This window comes from Typopeltis vanoorti, chromosome 15 (assembly GCF_054136105.1).
Source record: "Typopeltis vanoorti isolate ZY-2024b chromosome 15, IOZ_Tvanoo_1.0, whole genome shotgun sequence".
In the NCBI taxonomy this organism is placed as follows: Eukaryota; Metazoa; Arthropoda; class Arachnida; order Uropygi; family Thelyphonidae; genus Typopeltis; species Typopeltis vanoorti.
In genome coordinates, this window is record NC_143563.1 from 659,416 (window position 1) to 681,707 (window position 22,292).

The following is a 22,292-nucleotide window of genomic DNA, read 5'->3' on the forward strand; positions in this document are numbered from 1 at the left end:
ACTGGATTAATAGTTGCTAATCCGTTTGTTTTAGCCTATCCTTCCTTTCGATTTTCCATTAATTTAGCAGTCATGAAATTATTCTCATCGAAATGGATATTTATGCACTTATACTCATGAAAAGTGTGTCCATTATCCGATCCACGGCCCTGAGAATATCCAAAGAAGTGCGAGATTCTTAAGATGTCATCCTCACCACTCGTTACCCTTCAGTATTTGTCACAGCTTTCCAACACACCATCCATAATTGTGAAAATTTGGGTTTTTTTCATCCTTCAAAACCGACCGCAGAAGGAATGAGCGTAAATACTAATACTATTCTGGTGTATAGTGAAAAAAAAAAAAAAAAAAAAAAAAAAAAACCACTGTTATTCGTATTCTACACGAGAAAGCATTATCGGCGAAGCACTTCGGAGAACCAAAAACTAAATAAAGAAAGAAAGAACAAAGATCTTTTTTATTTGCAAAAATAAAAAAGAGATGAAAATTAATTACGGTAGTATCGTGGCTTACAGCACTGATTAGCCAAGCTGTTCGCTACTTCACTAATTGTTCATTCACTCACAGTTCCTAATCACAGAGCAGATTATGTGCGATACACTTCCTTTTAAAAGTGTTGGCTCATCTTATAGCGAAAGGTAAAAATGTTAATAAATCAAAATCAATCTTAGTACCTCCACCGAGTCAACCAAGTCGTTTTCCGTTCTAACAAATTCATGAAACAAATGAGGCGAATTCGTCATTCTACTCTTACCGATTCGCTGCAAAACCGGAAACAGGCGCGTGCATTCCCATTACTGTTCAGCCAGAGAAGTTTGCCTTATTTTCGTATTTGAATGAATCCGACCGAGCCAAAGGCTCATAATGTGTTCAGCGTATCTTTTGTACAGTCTCGTAGAGCAGGATATCAGCAGAAATGCCGCATTTAAGTGAAATATTTATTGGAAATAAAAAATAAGGCATAGCAGCATCAAATATTGCGATTTATAATTTGGAATGTAAAGGTGTCTCTCTCTCTCTCTCTCTCTCTCTGTGTGTGTGTGTGTGTGTGTGTGTGTGTGTGTGTGTGTGTGTGTGTGTGTGTGTGTGTGTGTGACGTAAAAATGGGAGTAAGAAGTTGATAGAAAAATCTCCACCGATTCCCTTTGTTCTAGGAATGGAATCCAAAGTGATTCTCGAGCATCATGCACACCTGTATTCCTCGATATTTCCAGATCACCTCTCTTTATCATTATTCGATCGAAAGCAGTGATACCGATTAGCTTATCACAGATTTTTGTTAACTCAAATTTTACTTGTCGACATCTTTACAACGCATGCGTGCCAACCCCTTCAGTTGGTGAACACATATTAGTAACTAAGAATTTGGTTTGAAAATTCTCGCATTTAAAATCTCCTTATGAAAACTTAATTATGTCTCAACTCGGGCGCTGACGCTTTGCATTTGGCCAGAGAAAGAATTCTATTAATTCCGGCTGCCTACTTCATCAGTTTCACCTAAATTTAAAAGATCGCATTCTCTTAGGGGTGTCTTCTCTCGCAACTTCATTCTTAGCAGCTTCGTGACAATATCGCATACGCTTCTAGATTCACGAAAATCATTCCCTAATTAAGCAACAAACAGAATTTTCTGCGGAAGCTGAGGTCGCCGATTTAGCAGGGCTTTCCTTCTTCCCCTACGAAGCAGGCTATCGGGGTAACTCTCGCTACTTCTCTTCTCCGTTTCTATAGTGGTGTTATCCACCACATGCTTTCAGTATAAAATTCCCTAACACTTTTCTTAGGATCCTGACTCTTACCCTCCTCAACCCAAACCCAATGCGCCTCTGCGTTCTACTGAGCATGGCCTCTCATCATTTGCTTCAATTTCAGGTTGTGTTCACTTTAACCTGAAATTGTTCCTCTGCTCTTTGTGTCGTCCACTTGACTCAGATATTTCTCTCACTGACTATCGCGTCAACTTTTTATGCGAAAGGTTGCTAACCGCGACGCCCAGAAAATTGCTGGAAAGAGGGGGAGGGGGGGAGATATTTCATAAGAATTTCCAAGCCGTCGATTACTATTTCTGTGACTAAATAAAAACGATAGAGACATAAATGATTCATATAAATAAGTAAATAAATCCGTTGACGCCTTTTATTCCCCTATAGGGAGTAGGGGCGAGGCCGTTTTAGCCCTAACTTTTGGACACTGAGGGGACGGTTTCAGTCTCCACCGGTAGACAATCAGAGATAGTCTGCCCAACACTATCACTTATTATCCCCGGCATCTTGAGAGGCGGCTGAGAAGTACCGCCATCTCGTGGTCCCTAATCCTAGCACCGTGTTTACGCTCTGAAAATAGTGTGGGTTCTACAGTCTCTTTTCTTGAGTTTATGGGAAGAAAAATCCCACTTGCCCGTGCCAGAGATCGACTTACTCTGGAACCGGTCGAAAAAAAAAGCTTAGAAAAAGTTCCTCTAGTCGGCGACTAGAATCGGAAGGATGCTGTTTCTTGGGGAGGATTAGCTCCATTGACGCACACACCACTTTCACCGAGCTACAGAATGCACAGTCTTCATCCGATCACCGATAATCAAATCAAAAATAGATCCAATAGTTTCTTTTTATTTTTGAAATCTGTGGGGAAATCAGATCCCTGTCCTTAGCTGTCAACGATAGCTGAGCTCTTGGCTACCTGATGATTTTGAAGATATGAGGAAGAAAATGCGGTAACATCTCATCTCATGATCCTGAACCTAAATCGTATAGTTGATTGATAAAGTGCTTAGCATCCAATTTTTATAAGATATAGAAAGGGAGAGGGATCAAAAACTCGAGTTTTTGGGAGAGAAATATTTTATTGCTATATATATATATATATATTATATATATATATATATATATATATATACTAGGGGCTCCGCTCCCCTGACGCCTAGGGCGCCCAAATTCTCCGAGTTACGGACGGGTATGCTAGTTCTCCTTGAATTCTGATGACTCGAATTTTGAAGACTCGAAAGGGTGGTTCCGCTCCCCCCGGCACATACGGTGCCCAACCCCTTGAGTTCCGGACTGGTAGGCCGGTTCTCCTTGAATTCTGATGTCTCGAATTTTGAAGACTCGACACTCAGGGTAGCCCTGAGTTTCAAAACCTTTCAAATAACTTGACAAAAAAAAATGTGACACAAAAACGTTACAAAAAAAGGCTTATCATTTTATATTATAGAGTAGATATACAGGGTGTTCGGGATAAATTTGACAGTTTCGTAAGGAAAAAGAAAATCTTCTTTGTATCTATTAAATTTAATGAATTGACAAAAAAACATTACAGGCAGAGTTAATTACAATACTATCAACAAGATTTACTCAAAATAACCACCATTAGCATCGATCACAGCTTCAATTCTGCTTCGGAACCTCGAACAAGCTGATGCTACAGTCTCCCTGGGAAGGGCCGCAAAAACTGTTTTAATTTTATCCATTAACTGGGCTTTTGTATTACTGGAAGTGCGATTGGTGTCTTTTTCAACTGCGCCCCATACAAAATAATCCATGGGGTTAAGGTCTGGGGAGTTTGGAGGCCAAACATTTGGACTGGTGAAGTCGTAGAAATTTTCAGACAACCATTTTTGACTTTTCCCAGAGGTGTGGCAAGGGGTCGAATCCTGCTGCCATACATACGGCCTACCATTGGCTACCCTTGTTATCCAGGGCTTGACTACAGTTAGCAACTCCACGAACAAAGCCCGAATTCCAATGCCAGGGTTCTTCAACACCTGTTCCTGCAGATTTGCGAGGAATTCTGCTGTACGAACGCAATCAGATCGTCTGCTAGGGATCTTTCTTCTCGCTACATCCTCGTAGTCACCATTGCAAGTCTCTAGTTCATGCCTGATTGTTTTTACTGTATTCAGGGAGCATTGGGCAGCAGTCGTAATATCCTTATTTTGATGGCGGGCACGAATCATCATGATACAAGTTATTCTCTTCCATGATTCAGGTGGGTTCCAGCTATCCATCCTTTCTGACATCTTGTATATGAATGAAGAAGGGTCCAAACTTTTAAATGAAGAGAAGTGTGTGTTAATACATGTAACTTACGGAAAAATATAATTAATTATAAATATGTCAAATTTATCCCGAACACCCTGTATATCTACTTCTACTCTATAATATAAAATAATAAGGCTTTTTTGTAACGTTTTTGTGTCACGTTTTTTGTCAAGTTATTTGAAAGGTTTTGAAACTCAGGGCTACCCTGAGTGTCAAGTCTTCAAAATTCGAGTCATCAGAATTCAAGGCGAATAGGCCTACCTGTCCGGAATTCAGGGGGTTGGGCGTCGTAAGGGGGGAGGGACCCTCCCCCTTCGAGTCTTCAAAATTCGAGTCATCAGAATTCAAGGAGAACCGGCCTACCAGTCCGGAACTCTTGGGGGGGGGTTGGGCGCCAGGGGACGGAACCCCCTTTCGAGTTTTCAAAATTCGAGTCATCAGAACTCAAGGAGAACCGGCCTACCAATCCGGAACTCGGTGCGGGGGCCGTAAGCGTCATGGGGGGGGTTGGAACCCCCCCCTTTCGAGTCTTCAAAATTCGAGTCATCAGAACTCAAGGAGAACCGGCCTACCAATCCGGAACTCGGTGCGGGGGCCGTAAGCGTCATGGGGGGGGGGGTTGGAACCCCCCTTTCGAGTCTTCAAAATTCGAGTCATCAGAACTCAAGGAGAACCGGCCTACCAATCTGGAACTCGGTGCGGGGCCGTAGGCGTCAAGGGGGAGGATCCCCCTAGTATATATATATATATATATTGTTTAATGACTACAAAACTAGAGAAAGGGAGAGCATGGGAGTGGAGCACGCAATCCTTGATAGCCCAGTGGCAACTAGCCTAGTATTACTATGGTTAACTCTGGAGAACTTATATGTGATTTCGTGCTGCTTAGCTCCTCATTTCCACTGTTCATATCGGTTCCTCCTCGGGATTTTCATTCTACAAATCATAGAAACTGGCCACAAGAACACAATCACAACTTGTCCTTGCTGACGCATAATTTTAATATACATGCTCAATATGTTATCTAGCGCTACACATCACTTTAGTCTTTAACGAAGAAAAAAATGTGGAATCAAGTGATTAAGCAATCCTGATTTCCCCCCCCCCCCCGAATCTCCTGGTAATTGCCGTTCCCACACATCTGATATAAAACGGGGATCGTGATTTGTTACTCCATGCCGTATCTTTTCCAACAGATTGCTGCCTAATGGTCACGAGCTCTGCAGCATATAAATGGAATCTTAGCTTTCTTTTAGGTGATGTTCAGGTTTGATGAGAACATTGATCTTCCCAGCAGATTAAGCCCAGAATTTCTCCGCTCCATTACGATCCTCTTAGCTCCGTCGTGATATTTCCCCCTCCCGTTCGCGATAAGTTTCATGACGAAATGCACCTTTTGAAGTGATTTTCGAGTGAAGTTGAGTTAGTCATACAGAGGAGGAGGCGTTTATGTTTTTTCCCTGTAATTTGGGCTTCTTCATCAAGCACACAAACTAGTCCCTTAAACGCGCGTGTCTACATACACAATAAACCTGTACTTAGAGAAATGGGGGAAGCGGAGGAATAGTAAGCCTGTTGTATTAAATGCCATAAACTGTGATCACATGACCTGATCCACCCAGCGATGGAAGACATGGGAAAATTGTACCCTCAGCCACCATTGCGTAAGAGCTCGAAGTTTGATTGGTCTTTTCACCATTCGTCAACTTTCCAATAGTCTTTCTTAATACATTTGCAGATAGAAAACCCTCTCCCGATGTTAAATGAAGACGATTTCCCTCCCAAGTTTTTTTTTTCCGAATTCCTTTGCGTCCTCGTTTCATTTATAGACGGTCGCGATTAGAGAGCGCATCCATAGTTATGTGCACCCTACACTCTTTTATGAAGCACAGGATTCAGCACGCAGTCAGGTCAGGTCAATGCTGGTGGACGTAGTGGACCGTCCTCCACTCACTTTGTGTTCATAGACGGAAACAAATCAAGCATCAAATAGATTAAAGTGCACGTTGGTTCTGGCGCATCCCCATAAACGTTTCGACCTCCCTCTTCGTTTGTGATTTCATGAAGAAAACAAGTCAGTTTTAAAAGAAACCCAAGACATTTACACAAAATAGCGATCCGTGAAGTGTTGGCTGTAAAGTAAGACACACACACACACACAAAGGTACATTCTAATTGATTTTTTCTCCTTCAGAACAGTCCTCTTGGGAAGTTACAAATGCGCGCTACGATTGTTTCAGTTGTTCAGAATGTTTCTTGGATGTTGGTTTCTGCAGCTGCTTCAGAGTCTGTAGCATTATTTTTTTAGTGTTCTATTTAATGAACAAATTTTTGACCCTTTACGTCGGCTTCGATTTGGGAAAAGAGCCAGAAGACATTTGGAGTGAGAGAGAAATGAAACAGGAAATCCTCGTTGCATCTTCTTTCCGTACTGCCTTTGCGGGAATTGTTAGCACTGCTGTAGAACTTTCGAAAACACTTGCTCATCTTCAATTAATCTGCGTAATGGGCGTTACCGTTTCCTTTATTTTCTAACTTGATCTTTCCGATTATTAATCGTGGTTAAACGTCTATCTGAGCCGACCAACATTCTCACCAGGCCTTTAGATTTCTGGTTATCATCTCTGCGCACCTTCATCTGTTCTATTGCAAGTTCGTTTTTGTGGCTATCCTGTTTCTTCGGCATCACTTCATCCTCGTAGATTTGTTTTAAGGACTTCACAGAAATGAAACCGTTTGTTCTGAATAACTATCGCTCAATTTTATAACCCTAAAAATCGTTTCTTTTCACTTACTGACACTGCTAGCAGCGCATGGACCAAAGTATTACGTCATTATTTCTGGAGCGACTTCAAACATGTGAGGACCAGAACACACCTACACATTAAGCATAATATGATAAGTTCAAACTGTTTCGTTTAGAAGTGGTCCAACAACGAAATTCATAACTATACTGCGCTCTCCCTGTGACTTCACTTACTTGAATTCTTGCGTTGTGATACGGTGTAGTTACGATTTATGTGGTTAAGCACAAAGTGAGCACGTGGTTCGTCCTTTACAACCGAATTACAACAAAAGGATTTCCCCCCCCCCCTTAAAACTATATGGAAAAGGACGAACAGAAATCATCTTTCACAATGAACAAACAGACATTCCCCGATGTTAGCTTTCCTTTTGATACATTCAAAGCAGCCGTCATTTGCCATTCTTTTTCCTCTTAGGAATTTTTCCGAAAAAAATCCAAATCCTTCGGAACTCCAACAGTAATCAGATGTCCGTCACTTAAACTGTTTGCTGCGCGAGCAAGGGATTGCTCCATCTCCCCCACGTCTTTTCCCACCGCACATTGTGTCAAAGGTAGTTCGCCATTTATCGGTTATTTAATGCATCTTTCGAAACAAACAGTCGGGGCCTTGACAACCGACTCGGCTCTTGCGTACGGAGGTCAGAGGAAATTCCGCTACGGTTCGGTGAAAAAGCTAAATCGAAACCGAGTATGTGTCAGTAGAACACTTCCATCCCGTCGAAGGCCTTGGCCATTGTTAAACGGGTTCGGCTTTCTCCCCGCTCCCCCCCGAGTTTCCCTTATCTGGCGATTGTTTTTCGGGAGTGGCTTGTAGCAAGCTTATCAGCTGTTCGGTTAAGTAATCTGTTTTCGGAATCCGTTCTACAATTAGGCGAATTACCGCAAAACACGCGATTTGCTGTGTCAACCTTCCATCAAGTTGCCACCCGACGAACAATGGACTCGAGTTGCATCATGCTGGGCTGGATTTCGTAAACACATTGCGAAACACTTGCGAGGCAAGGAGTGCGTTTCAAAACGATTTCTGCAACGAACAAAAAAGCTTAAAATGAAATCAATATTTCTAAGAATGGCCCCGAGATTAATTTTTTTTTTCGATCTTCGATCCTGCTAGCAATTATGTTGATACAACTTTTCTTCCATCATGTAAACAATTATTTTCAGAAGCCCCCCCAAAAAGTTTGTGAAAATTAAAGTTGTGCAGCAAATCCCTTTGAGTGTCCCTTCCGAGTTGTCACTCAATTTTTACGTGAATCATCGACCCACTCGTTAACGTGCCTGAGGAGATTCTCTTGGGAAAAAAAGGATAAAAACAGCTCGAATCCTTGTGCAACATTCGTGAGATACCACAGCATCCAAATTGACCTCCTCATTCCCAAATTAAAATGGACCGCCACAATAAGAGAATGTCGTGCGTAGATGATTTGCAGACGGTCGGTTTCCTGTCTTTTCAACCGCCGAGGTTTAATTTTTAGAACCTTTGAACGATATTCGCTCCTCTTCAACCTCTCGAAAACCCTCACAAAACGCATCACCAAATTGCATTCATTAGAACATTCCATGAGTGTCGGTTGCCACTTTAATACAAAACTTGTGATCTCAAATGCTTTATTTATTCTTAGATATACATACACACGCAGAGAGAGAGAGAGAGAGAGAGAGTTGCGTGAACAACGCACCAAATCGCATTGCTAAAGTTGAAAGAATGAAGCAATACGATGACATTTAAGAAATATTCCTTCGGACGAACATAGCCAGCCTTCATATTTTCTGATCAGTCCTCATTCTTATTGAAGCACCAGAAGTGACCAGAGTGTCGGTTCCAATTTAACTTCAGATCTCCATTTGGTTTACTTTGAGTGGGAATGCATCAAATGTGTTTTCCGTTGTTTAGAATTGCCAGTGAAGCCACTAACGCAATAAAGACGAAAGTAACATGTCTGTCAAATACCTATTGCTACCAGCCAATTTGACTTTTGTGCGAAAAAAAAAAAAAAAGCTGTCCAATCGAATCACTGACCTTGCGACTTTTATAACAACTTAATATTTTATTTGAAATTTAAATAAAAATGTTATGTCCTGCAAGCCATCTGAAATATGATGAAACGGACTTGTAAAAGAGCAACAAAATGCGATTGGGCAAGTGTAACTTGGATCCCATCAGACATATGAATGAAAATTTTCTTCGATTGTAAGATAAACAGCTTTCTCTATTGGAATTCTCTTTCTCTCTCTTGAACGTTGATAAAACAGCATTCAATACACTCGGGTAGCGCACGCACACACACAACACACACACACACACACCTTTTCCCCATGCATTTACGCATGCAATGACCAAGGGATTTGGTAACAAAAAAGGAGGTTATCACGCAACACACAGGAGTCTGGAATGCCACGCAGTTGTTGCATTTTTCAGTACGACAATAACAGTGCGCGGATTTCACGAGAGAATGAAAGCAAATGGAGTGCGCCGATTCAGCGTTTGTGTAGTGGAATGCGCACTTGAAGTGGAACATTTTATTCGAACGCACCAAATTAACGTTTCTCGATGTTCACTCACGCCTCGTCTGAGGTGGAAAATATTGTATTGTAAATATTTCAATATTCAATACAATATTGAAAAGATTGTATTTTAATTAAGAAAACAATCTGCTTACCTGAAGCAAATGACCACGTTTGCGAAACTCCTCGGCTGCCTTCTGAATATGTCGGGCCAGTTTCAAAAGCAGAACGCCGTTGTCCAGTCTGTCCATCAAGTTGTACGACGTGATGTCGAACATGTCTGCAAAAAGGAAAGAAACAGAGAGACAGTCGTCAGTTAAAGAGGTTACAGCAGAAAGATCTTTCCATCCGTCCGTCCATCAGTCTTTTCTGAAACAATTCAGAGCGCAGCTTATAGCGACGGTTGGTATCAATAAATATATACCTTTCGTGACACGCTACAGTAACGACGGTTTTTTGTGGGAAGTGTGAGGTTTGTCAACTTTCCGTATTATATGACTGTACTGCACGTGTTCTGAACACTTTATTAAGTGATCATAAGAGGTTGCAACAGCTTGCTGTTTAGTCTTTTTTTGATGCTTCGTAAAGTATTTCTGAGTCTGATTTTCTTTGCTTTATTGTGTTACAAGAGCAAAGGTGCCTGATATATAGGAGCCTTCCATTCCTAAATAAAATTCAATTTTTTTAATGTAAATCCCACACACACACACACACACACACACATGAAAGATTATAAACTTTTGTCGTTCACTTTAGTACCATGGGTAGGCCAACAGTTGAATGATCCCAAAAATCTACTCCACTTCCCCCCCCCCCCAATAAGATATTTACAAGCATCCAGTAGAATTCCAATCTACAGTTGATTGGAGATCTCGTACCAAAAATGGATGTTAAATAATATTACCATTAAACGGGATGGTGAAGCTGAATCTCGTCTACGATGAGAAGAGCTTCTCAAATTCCGTTCAGCAGGTGACTTGTGCAGTGTTATACGTTGGTGGAGGTTTCCTCCTACAAAAAAAGACAATTCAGCCAAGAATACGCACACAATTGACAGAGAACAGACTGAGTGGATAGGATTAGTGGTTTTACGTAAAATTAATTCAGTTTCTGTGGCTGAGTAATCTCACTGGGAATAACGTAACGCGTTAAAGGGAAGATGACGTGAAATGAACAGAATAGAAAATGAATAGATATAAAATGAAAATGAATAGAAAAATTTTGTGAACAATAAAATAATGATACATCCAGCACATGAAGGTCCGCCTCTCTCTGTTTGTGGGAATATCAGTGAAGCTCAGGGTAAACTTTAAAACACCATGGAAAACACTTTCGCCCCCCCCCCCCACTTCCTGATTCGATGACTCTGCAACCCCAGTGCAATCCTCGTCATAGCGTTTGTCGTGATACTCTCCCGTCCGATTAAAACCGGTCGCAGCCTCTTTCAGCACCAGCCTGAGTTTTTTACAGTTTAACCTTTCTTCTCCTCCTCTGTGTATGTACACTGGGGCCGTGAATGAACAGATACTCATCTTCATTTACGGATGAGTAAATTTACTCATCCGTTTATTACTGATGCTCGTCTAATAGTGCGCTGCTACACCGTGAGAACAGACAAGACGCGCAGGACATCGACTTCACCAGATTCTAGAAATTCCACGAATATCTCTCGTATACCAGTTGTACATGACGGATTCCTACTGTTGCCTCGTTGGATGAATGGTGGGTGGTATCACAAACATCCATTTCCACCATATCCCCACTGCTCAGTGGGACTGAATTCCGGCGATTAAGGAGAGTGTGTATCTACTAAGATCAAGCCATCATTCATTCTGATAACAGCCCTCTTGTAAGTTGTGTATGATCAACACGATTGAGGTCCAATTGTTTAACATCATTGCCATTTGAATGGTCTGAAGTGTCACTCCGTGTAGAACTTATCGTATGAAATGTTGGCGTAAGGGATGCAGGACGACATCGCTTCATCACCACGTCCATAACTCCACTGCCACCGTCTTGCATTGCTGTGACCAAGCGTGGTGACTCCACGTGTTGTTGTTGTTGTCGTCGCCATGCTGTTGTATTCACCGTCAGTGGCCATTATATTTCATGCGTCACAGGTCACCGACTGTGATGCAGCATACGTTTAGAAGCGGTTCTTGGATGTAGCGGGTAATCATGCAGCCATTTCACCATCGTCTGTCGCATGGATCAATTGTTCCCGGTCACCTACCCGAGGTGGAATTGATGTTTTCGGTTTTTCTGTAAACCCGAGCTACAATTGCATTTGGCCCTTTCAGCAGGACGATAGCTTCCCAGATACTCTAACTAACTGCTGGCTCCTGCTCTTAGCATGCCTTCAAAGTCGTCTTTGCCTGTTATTACACACACACTTAAATACAGGCTCTCTCTCTCTCTCTCTCTCTCTCTCTCTCTCTCTCTCTCTCTACTACTTGCATGTAATCTCAGTTTTTGTTAAAACATCTCGTTCGGTGTAAGTCACTTTTGACCACTAAATGAATATGCACAGATATACTTGAGTCATTTACAAAATATTATACACGACCACTTCCAAATGAAACAAGCACACAACTGATTCCATTTAGCAGGGAAAAAGTTGAATATTTTGACCAATGAGTGGGCATTGTATGGGCATGATATCATTCTCCAAACCAAATCCAGCTAATTAAATCCAAACTGGAAAGTAATCATAAATCCACTCTTAATTATAACAGATGCGTTCCTACACACTTCAGTTGCGTTGACTTGTACGGTTGCTTTGATTGTGTGTATGTGTACGAGGCCTTTATTGAAGTGATAACAGCAATAAAAATTGGAAAAACAAGTTGTTCGATGGCATTTGGCTACCGAAACGATTACGGAGGAACTAAGTACCATTCGTCGCAAGGTTAATTTTGCCATAAAATTTGGGTGCGAAGGCAGTGCAAAAAAAAAAAAAAAATCTTGATCGAAGAGTTTTACCGGTAGCACGGTAATATGTATATTTCGTCATGGTGCATATCTGCAGAGCGAAAGAGAAAATTTTAAAGTGTTCGTCACTTTTTCAAACAATTTCGCATTTCCCGATGTTTATTAGGAAGGTCTTATTGCTTGCGTGATTTTCTAAGCATTTTCTATTGCAGTACTCGTAGTGGGCATTCGATTACCGAGAGAAAAGGCACTTGAAGATGTCTTCTCGGAGCCCCTTTTCCCATCTCCAATCCTTCCTTCACACTAGAATTTCTCAGAGACATCAGCCGAGTACAAAAACACGAGTGTTCCGGGCTAACACTGCCGTTACAGGAAAATGTGTCCCCCCCCCCCCTCCGATGACAATCGAAGTAAAATTTTGTCTGTTGACTTCGAAGTTTTTCAAAGCATGAGATCGAGATCATCAGACATGGACTACAATCTTTCATCGGATTCGCTCTGTTCATTAACAACGTACTTTTAATCGCAGTTCTGTTACGGCTAACGCCAAAAACGCAAAAACACTTACTGAGGGTTCTGTTCAGCCATTTCGCCACGATCCGCTTCTGAGCATTCAAGCGCTCTCTTTGTTTGTCGAGGATCATCTCGCTAAAGGCAACTCGTGTTCGGGTCTGCGGAGGAGACGAGATCGGAGCTGGCCGAAGTCATGTCCGAACCGTAGAGGTGTGCTAGCGAGAAAAAACTGCTGGTCGTTTTCCGAAGTTACGTCTTCTCACGTGATGCGAACCTGCCGAGTGAGCCACAGAAAGCGACTTGTTGCGGCCACATTGTGAGGTCCGCCCTCCCGCCTTGGCGTGGTCCTTCCTGGATGTTGAGAACAATTTCCGTTGCTTTTTTCGCTCATTATCTGCAAAGTTGTTTAACTAGCTCGAGCTGCGTGTACGCTGCAGGGGCCATTTAATTCCTCCCTCCCGCTATTTGTCGAAAATGTTCTTGAATGAGAAACACGTTGACAATTTGATATGCGTGCGATGAATTTGACGGTACGTCGTGTGGAGAGGGAAGAGTGTTGCTGTTGGCGTCGTAATTAAATTTAAAGTGTTCGAACTTGGGGAGAATTTGGTCACCACAGACTCTAACCGCCGTGTATTAGATGCAACATGCTCGCTGCGCATTTTTTTTTGGGGGGGGGGGGGGGCTCCAGCAAAAGGCTGTCGCTGTGTTGCCACACGAAACGGAAGAAAACGAACGAAACACAGTGCAAAAAGACATCTTGAGAAACAGTTGACATAGAAGTATTTTTTTATCATTAAACTAATCAGTTTAATGAGTTAAACCGAATCGAGTATCCTCTCTGCAGGCTCTTCAATGCTTTAATTTAAAACAAACAAAAAAACTTTTTTATCTGCAGTGTCGGCGGACAACTAATTAAAATGGTTCACTAATTCTCTACCTTGCGAATCTCAATGATGGAATCTACTCTATCGAAATAACTCCAACACCCCAAAACTCAATGCTGTTTTACACAGACTTTGCAACTATTCAAGTGTTTAAATTATGAAAATTTTCAAAGTTTCTCAGTTAAGAAAAAACCATTCGGTAAAATGAACCATTACGAACTATTCGACTAATTAAGATTTTTAATCTCCATAACCCCCGCAGATAAAAAATCTTATAGGTTACGTAATAAAATTAATTCGACAAAAATGTGCTGAACCCAATCGTGCCGATAAGATGAACAAGAAACTGAGGTGCTGGAAATCTTCGTGATGTTTTTCGTAAACTTCCTGAGTGCACGAACATCTTTTACGCTGGATTCATTGCTTCAAAACAGCAATGCAGACAGATCGTTCTGTCACAGTGAGACGCTGCTTAGTTCCCCGATTCTTGCTTCTTTATTTTTTCCCTTTCAAACAAAAGTAACATTTGTACCTTTCTTTCAATCTTCAGTCTCCTCTTTATTCACTCAACTTCCACATTCTTCTGTTGTAAGCAGCCTTCCTTCATTTTCATTTTAGTTCGTGAACAATATCAAATTTGTGCTTTCTTACAACCTTCAACTCATCGGTGGCATATGTGGGATTTGCATAACAGACTAGTAATACCGCACACCAGAACTCCTTCTTCTCATACGAGAAATAATCGTCGAAACATCCAAGACCGTTCTCCATTGGGGAAGGGGGAGCGAGGGTTTAATGTTCGCTTTATCATCGATGTTTCTCAGATTAAATTACAGTTCGCAATCCGCTTGATTTTGTCGCCAAGGACCGTATTTTCCAGAAGCGCCACGTGCTCTTATTTCCTCGCGCCGACATGAGCACTGCGGTCCTGACATCGCCGAGAACGACACCTCTACATCAAGGTAGTGCCGATCAATCAGGGGCGGCCATTGCTGTGCATTCGAACCCAAGAAGCGCCGGGAGTGGTCGTTATGTCTCCGTGCGTGCGTGTGTAAGGTGCGGGGCGGAACCGAGAAGTTACATCCGATGATTACGATGTGGGTGTCGGACCCACCAACGCGGGACTCAAAGGTGAGTGTTGTCGTCAAAATCGTTCCCTTTCTTGTGATGTTGCCGATAAGCCTCGCGACTTCGACATGCCGTGTTCATTGTTTCCGCCTCTCTTTCGCCTCCTGCGTCTTGCGACTGTTTCCAGACATCGCAGCGTATATCAGAACCGCACGTGACTGTGACGTCAGTGATTGTCGAGGCATTAAAACGATAAAAACGCGACTCTCCTTCTGTTTAATTTTCGTCAGCGTTCTCTCATTCCAGACGGAGGCGGGCGAGCGACACACAAACACCACAACCGGAGAAGAACACGTTTTCAGAGTGGGGGAGTCCAACCCACAGGAGAAGAAGGGGAATCGGGTGCATGCTCGCATCTCTTTCTTCTTCGTCTGTTATTCGTGTCGCGACGTTTGAAAAGGAAGCTTCCTTAGATCTTCCTTGAAAACGAAAATACTTCCGCATCTTTACGAGCAAAGCTGCAAACGTGGGATCGAACGAGAACTCGGGGATTTCTCCTCTTCACAAGAACGTACTCGCATTGCTTAAAGAAGGTGCGGATGGAATTTGGTTGCCTGCGAGGCATCCACACAAATCGTGATTGTAACCTCCCCACTGCCAAAAATGCTTCGTAATGTAATAATAAAGAGAATGAAATGTCTCGTCGCCACTTGCGGCATTACTCGATCTTTAATGGAATGCCAAAATTGATTTGCAAACTCTCAAGTCGAAATTTGGAAAGAAAAAAAGACGGGGCCAATGGAACTGGAACGCAGTGATGAGTTGCAGGATTCAAGGAGTCTCCCTTCCTTATCTGAGCTGAAAACTAAGTACAAAATCGTCAGTCCTTGTTGTTCCTTAAGCTTCACTTCCTAATCGCCGAGAGAAACTTGCGAGATACTTAATCCCAGAAACAGTACAGCAATACAGGGGATGCGGAGTTTTTTATTTATTTCTTTTATTTTAAGATAGAAATGATTTAAATTTTCATAAAAAAAAAGAGGAATATTTTGTGATGGCACACACACACACACACACACACACACACACACACACACACACACACACACACACACACACACACACACACACACACACAATCTTACGCAAATTACCACCATATGTTGTTTTCATCACGGCAGGGGCACTTTTGTTTAGAGAATGCGCTTGCAGTTGTTCCCCCACCCACCCACCCACCCACACATCGCATCGCCTCTATATATCCCGACGCAGTGCACTAAGTACTGCAAACACACAAAAATGTCTCTCTGTATGTTTTTTTTCCCCTTTTTCTCATGTTTGACGTTTTCACTTAAAGCTTTTAATGAGCAAGGTGGGTTGAATCAAACACTGGAGATTAAGCTTATCTACAGTTGTTTTCGTATCAGATTGTTTTCTGGTACGTTTCCATTCCGTGCCGTGGGATGCTTCTTTGAAATTCAGCATCGTGCACGAATTCCGCTTCTCGATGAATCGAGGGCTTCTGATTCGGTTTCAGCATCCCCAATAGTTTTGTGATACTTCCCACCCGACCATCTCCATCTGGGATAACATTTTGCGGCCAAGAGAGTGATGCAACATCGATTTGACAACTTTCAGGCTTAATGGCCATCCCCCCTTGACCTTTTCAAGAAGCATCCGTTCCGAAATATATAACAGTGATCTGCGTTGCCCGTTAATGTTGCCGTGTGTGTTCAGTTCGTTTTAACCAGCAGAATATCTCTCTGCTTCTGTGCTTCGATTCCGCAATTTTCAGACAACATACGGACTACAAAGAGCGATCAGCGCTGGTTTCCCCTTAAGCGAAGTTAAACGTCAACGACTCTCTCTCTCTCTCTCTCTCTCTCTCTCTCTCTCTCTCTCTCTCTCTCTCTCTCTGCTAGAACGAGGAAGTGACGTTTCTGTGCTAGAACTGAACTTGGAAGCTGTCCGGAGCGTCTTAGTGTTTCGGACGGTTGCTTAGCAGAGCGAGCTGTGCCAAGAATAAGAAGGAACACTTAGTAACCTTTTCTCTTCGTCAGGATTACTTTTAAACAGCTCTGATCCCTGCCACACACACGCGCGCGCGCGCGCGCGCACACACAAACACCTTAAGCTCCGAGTATTCAATATTCGTTGCCTGGCAACGTGTGATTGTTTCAAAATCAGCTTCCTAGTCGGGTGGAGTTTGTCTGCAGTACAGCAAATAAAAGCGAGCGAAGACTGAAGTAAGTGAATATTTCTCTCCTAACAGCTAACGCTCCTTCCTCTCCCCTTGAAAGTTATCCTCCTCTCCTGTTAACCTTGAGTTCCGCTAGCGGAAAATGCAGCTGAGTACAAACTTTGGCAGCCTTCCTATATAATTTTTTTAAATTTATTTATTCAGGCCAACAGCGCCACCGTCAGTATGGAAAGACATCAAATAAAAAGTGGGCGCAATGGATGACCCGGACTCTGACATAGCATTAGATTCGGTCTCGATGCTTCTAGCTCAAAGTTACTGCCGTGCATGTTGTTCTCGTGCGATGAATTGGGTAATTTCGGGAACTTCCGTGCTTGCAAAACAGAGTGGAAGTTAACACTAATGTTCGCTCGCTTTCAAATCGGTAACATATCACATCAGAGGCAGATCACGCTACACAAATCTTCGTCTGTGCGGTTGACTCCGTCCATTCATAAGAGCTTCGACACGTAACCAAACGTGGGCATACTTGACAAATATTGTGACAGCGAAATAATAGGTTAGCCACTCTGCCACTGGATGCGCGTCATCGGAATCCGTTGTTGCCAAGGAAACGTGAAAACATAACGACACTTTCGTTACGTCTTTTCTTTCAATAAGGGCGTTCTAAGAGCCCGATCACTGAAGACCTCTCCATTGTATGCCACCGCCGATAGGTACCTTAGGTATTGTAAAAATTAATTCTCCGGCATATCCACTGTACATTATCTAATTCTGCATGTCAGGAATAAACCTTTTAGCAAAACAAGGCAAGGAATGCACGCTAAAGGAGAATATTCTGTTCTATTTTACTGGAAAGACGGCGCTATTCTAATGTAAATCTTTCAAAGCATCGATGCCATACTACTAGTTTCTGTGATCGCCTCAGTCAGCTGTGCTCGCATCACACTATTAAGAGAAATAGTAGGAAGATAGCATGAAGTGGCAGAGCATAGCGTATTAAACTCCCCGCACTCGGTTTCCATGAAAGGGTGTTGCACATGAGTCAAGTATCCCTCTCTCTCCCAAAAAAAGCTTCAGATTCAAGTCGCCTGTTCGAAGATCGCTGCGAGTGAAGAGTAAATCCACCAGAAAAGTTGTGCATTGTGGGGACGAATCCCGACGTATTCTTCAAATGTGATGCGCTCGTTCGCGTGTGGCAGCTGCTATGAGAACGTTATTTACTGGAGTGTACTATCCCATCGCATCTGTTCAGCAGAAAGCAGTGGTGTGCTTGAATTTTCTCGGTGTGTAGAATAGAACCTTTTATTGTCATGTTACTGGTAAAAACATTAACATCTAACACTGCGTTGGCGTTCTGGATAATTCTGTGTTGGCTCCTCCTTATTGACACGATAATATCACACTGTAAGGACTCTAGCGAACGCAATACAAAAGTGAGAGTGGCCATCACAAACCTCTGATCTGAACTCTGTATAGTATAGCGCTTTGACACGAAGACTGCCGGTTCAGAACAGGATAAATATTTGGTAGAGGTACTGCCCAAAACATCATTTATCATTGGCAGTAGGATATCTGCTTCTTGTGAGATGTTAGCAATGAGAAGTTGTGTCTTCTCTGATAAAATGCAAGCAGACGGAAAAGTGTGACCAACGAACAATGAGAAGCGGGCACGGCAGGAAACCAGTCCATTAATTTATATTTTTTTTATTATTATATGATTTCCATCCACGAAATATTTCATAACGTACTCTGCATTTTAGTACACGAGTAGGCTACGGTATTAGAGAATCCGAAAATCCTACACTAGAGGCCAAACTGGTGCGTTCAGGCCTGTAATGAGCAGACATTCATGACCACGGAATGATTTGAACCCACGGCTGAGCGAATTAATGTACTTTCTTTCCCTCTTCTTACTCTCTTGTCCACACTCACTGCTGTTATGTGCTACAGATTTCTCAGTTTTTGTTCACGAGTCTCATGTTTCATGACACTGCACTTACTGTCGGATCCTGACTGCATCTTGACTAACAGATGGTATAACCAAGGATCGTCAATTAGTTTTCTAATGGAAATTGTGGAGAAACCTCAATGAGAACCCTTGGCAATACCTTCTGTAAATTATAGTCGCTCCCTTTTGAGGTTTCAAACACATACCAGCCAATTAAGAGAAAGGGAGCAATTATTGTAACTATTCTTCCATTCCTTTCTTTCCCTCCCCCCCCCCCAAAAAAAAGAGAGCGACATAAATCAGAATGACACATGAAATTGGGATCATTCGATGTTTACTGAGTATTCGTTTAGTTTCCTGAGCAAGAGGAGTTGGCTTTCTGGCTCCTTAAGCATCGCGACTTTCCATTAGTTCCTCTTTAGCAGAGTCACGAGACCAACATCGTCCTTCGGTTGAAAGACATTCCTGATCTTGAATTTCATTCTGATCACGAGCAGCCAGCCTGAAAGGAGTTGAAAAGTTAAAGGGGGTTCAGTCCGTCTCGGAGTGGTTTCCTTCCGAAAAACTTCGGTCCGTGATTCCAGACGAACCAATGGAACCTTGTGATCATTAATTGGATTTCCTGCAGTCGAACGTTATTCGCCACATGCAGATCTTGGCCATTCTACTTCTTTTTTGGGCGGATATCTTTTTTCAACCCGCCTGATAATACTCTTCTAGAAGATAAGCGGGCACGTCATGAAATTGGGGAAGCAGTCGAAAGAAGAACGAGACGTCATAAGTGCTTGTTGCTAGAATCTTTCGGACAGGAACTTGTTATTTTGCGCATTAATATTCACGAGATTCACGAGAATTGTCCGAGTTATCTTAAGGCTGCCAATACTCCCGAGTTGTCACTTTCTTGAACAAATGCTTGAGAAACGTGGCCTACTCTTTGCCCACCCCCACACACACAGTAGTGATCGAGAAGGAGAGAGAGCGAGAATGAGCAGAAGGAAATCCGTGTTGACATCGTATTGATGCAATGAACTGAGGAAGATCCAAGGCACTTGTGATAAGGATACCCTCACTAGCATGTTTTTTTCTGGTTCGCATTTCCGAGCTTACAATGGATAATATTTCCTTCACTCAGTTCGCTGATCATCACTTGCGATGTGTCACATCGTAATTGTTTCATGTGGACACCGATTTCCGTCTCTTCCAACACTAAATATTTCATTTTCACCTGTTTTAACCAATTTTAACTTATGGATCTGACAGCTGGGTCAGAAGTAAAACATCAAAGACTAGAGACTGCAGATATGAGAGTCCTGAGAAAGATTAGAGGCGTGAACAGATGGCATCAATGGCAATATCATATTAAAAACGAGGATATTAGGAAAGAACTTGGCATTCTCAACATCCAGGAATGCGTTAGCAGAGCTAATCTCAGGTGGTATGGTCACTTAAATAGAATGGGAGAGGAAAGATTAGCAAAACAAGCGTTCTCTGCCAGGTTGGCAGGAAAAAGACCAAGATACAGGTGGATTGATACGGTAAAGAGTGCTATAAAAGATAGAAATATCAGATCTGATAATGTTGGAGTCTTGACAAGTAACAGACTGATTTGGAGGAAAATTGTAGATAAGAAGTTAGTAATGATGTAATTTTTTCATGTAGTACTGTCATATCCTGTACACCCCTTGAGGGTACATGGCAGTAATTTGATGATGATGATGATGATGAACATTTCCCTTTGAGCCTAAAATGCGGGGACTGTTCGGTGGCTTATCTATCAGAAGACAATTACCCGCTCGTCCACCGAGGGTTGCTCTAGGAACGAACTGTAGTGGGGGAGAAGGGGGGAGATTTCAGCATGTGAATGTATTTTCTTCTTCAAGGGGCAGGAATGTTCCGATGAATTTTTTTTAAAAAAAAAAGTATTAGCTATTTTTCGTATCGTTGTTAGTAATGAATTCGGATGCTTTTTGCATCTGGAATTAAACTCCCGATTTGCTAATGGAACGGAGAGTATCAGCCGCTTCGTTTTTACGTCTACGGCCGGAATTAGCATTCCATAATTACGACAACGTCGATCGTGTTGGTGCGAGCCTTTTGCATCATTTCCGTGTCTGACCGCGATCTCTCCAAGGAAGCCGTTCGTCCAATAGGCGAGATTCTCTCCGCTCCTAACCGTAAAGCTCCTGGTGCGATGTATTGATTGCTTTTTCACTTTAGCGTGCCGTTGTTGCAGCGAAGGCTTTTTCTTACTCGATGGGGTCGCTGGCCTTCCTTAAATTCCTCTTTTCCTTTATAACAAAGCAAGCGTGCGCGCGCGCGCGCGCACACACACACACACACACACACACACACAAACACACACACAGAGAGAGAGAGAGAGAGGCAGTTGCATATTTGGATTGTGACTAGAGTTGGTTATAAAAAATGCGTTCCACGAAATGTGTGCCCCATAAAGTTGAGGTAGAGAACCGAACCAGCAGCCTACTGGACTTCTGTGTTGAGTACATTTTATACACTAGAATTAAGAAGACTATTTTCACCGGGAGTTGATTTAGGTATTTAAGATTAGTAGATTTAAAAGAGTTAACGCCGGGTTATGTTTTGGTCCGAATTACAGTTCGATCGGTAAGAAGGAAACTGCCTACAGATATTAAAGTCAGTCAATCTCAGCAATAAAAATCAATGGTATGAATATGATTTCATTGCAGACATTTCTTTGCACGTGTTAGGGTTTCCCTACAAAAAGAATATGTTTTTTTTCTTGTGCGATGTTTTTACGGGTCAAAGGTCGATTTTGGACAAATACTCGATCTTCATTTGCCAGTGAATATTCGTCGTAGGTCTCAATTTTTAATTCCCCCCGCTTTCCCTGTATTCTTGATGACACAACAGCACTATCTTTCCAGGGTATCCCATTTCCGCTACAACGAGTCCCCGTCATACATTTGACTCCGCTGTGCAGAGCCACAGCATCGTAATTGATCACCATTCAAATTGTGCCACAGGAAAATTGTATTCAGGATTTCCTTCACCCGCTGTGGTGATACAACTCTGATTACCAAAACCAGCTCCTTTTTGAGTGGAACACGAATATTTTTCTCCACGACCTTATTAAAAAAAGGACATTGATTTGTTAACCTTAAGATTTTTATATTAAGATATTTGGTAGAGTTCAAGGCGAATTCTTCTCCTCTGAACCGATGCGGAGCTGCAGTGATTATTCGAAGATGAACAATGAATCAAAGCACTCGAAGATTTCGCGTTCCTTTTCACAGGGAGGGGATCTCCAACAGTTGTAGGAACAGATCGTCACTATTCAAGGACCAGAATGACTTGGGAAGGCCTCTATCTGTCATGGTGATGCAGTCTCAAGTGGCGTTCCACGTGGAGGGATCTC

General features: G+C 42.4%; 2 protein-coding genes across 3 annotated transcripts in view; one reads left to right on the top strand and one right to left on the bottom strand.

Moving 5' to 3' along the window:
* Positions 1-9,623, bottom strand: part of LOC150098292 (growth arrest-specific protein 2-like) — a 28,706-nt gene extending 19,083 nt beyond the window's left edge. Inside the window, exon 1 of the mRNA XM_090405118.1 lies at positions 9,501-9,623. Within this exon, the coding sequence (XP_090261244.1) occupies positions 9,501-9,623 (123 nt within the window). The remainder of the gene's footprint in view (positions 1-9,500) is intronic.
* The window catches only part of LOC150098291 (uncharacterized), a 171,637-nt gene that overhangs the window by 65,717 nt on the left and 83,628 nt on the right, over positions 1-22,292 (top strand). Inside the window, exon 1 of one of the 2 annotated variants that reach the window (XM_090405582.1) lies at positions 14,695-14,807. The exons of the other annotated variant lie outside the window; for it this stretch is intronic. The gene's annotated coding sequence lies outside the window, so the exon portion shown is untranslated. Of the gene's footprint in view, positions 1-14,694; positions 14,808-22,292 lie in introns of those variants that run through there. 2 annotated transcript variants of the gene reach the window in all.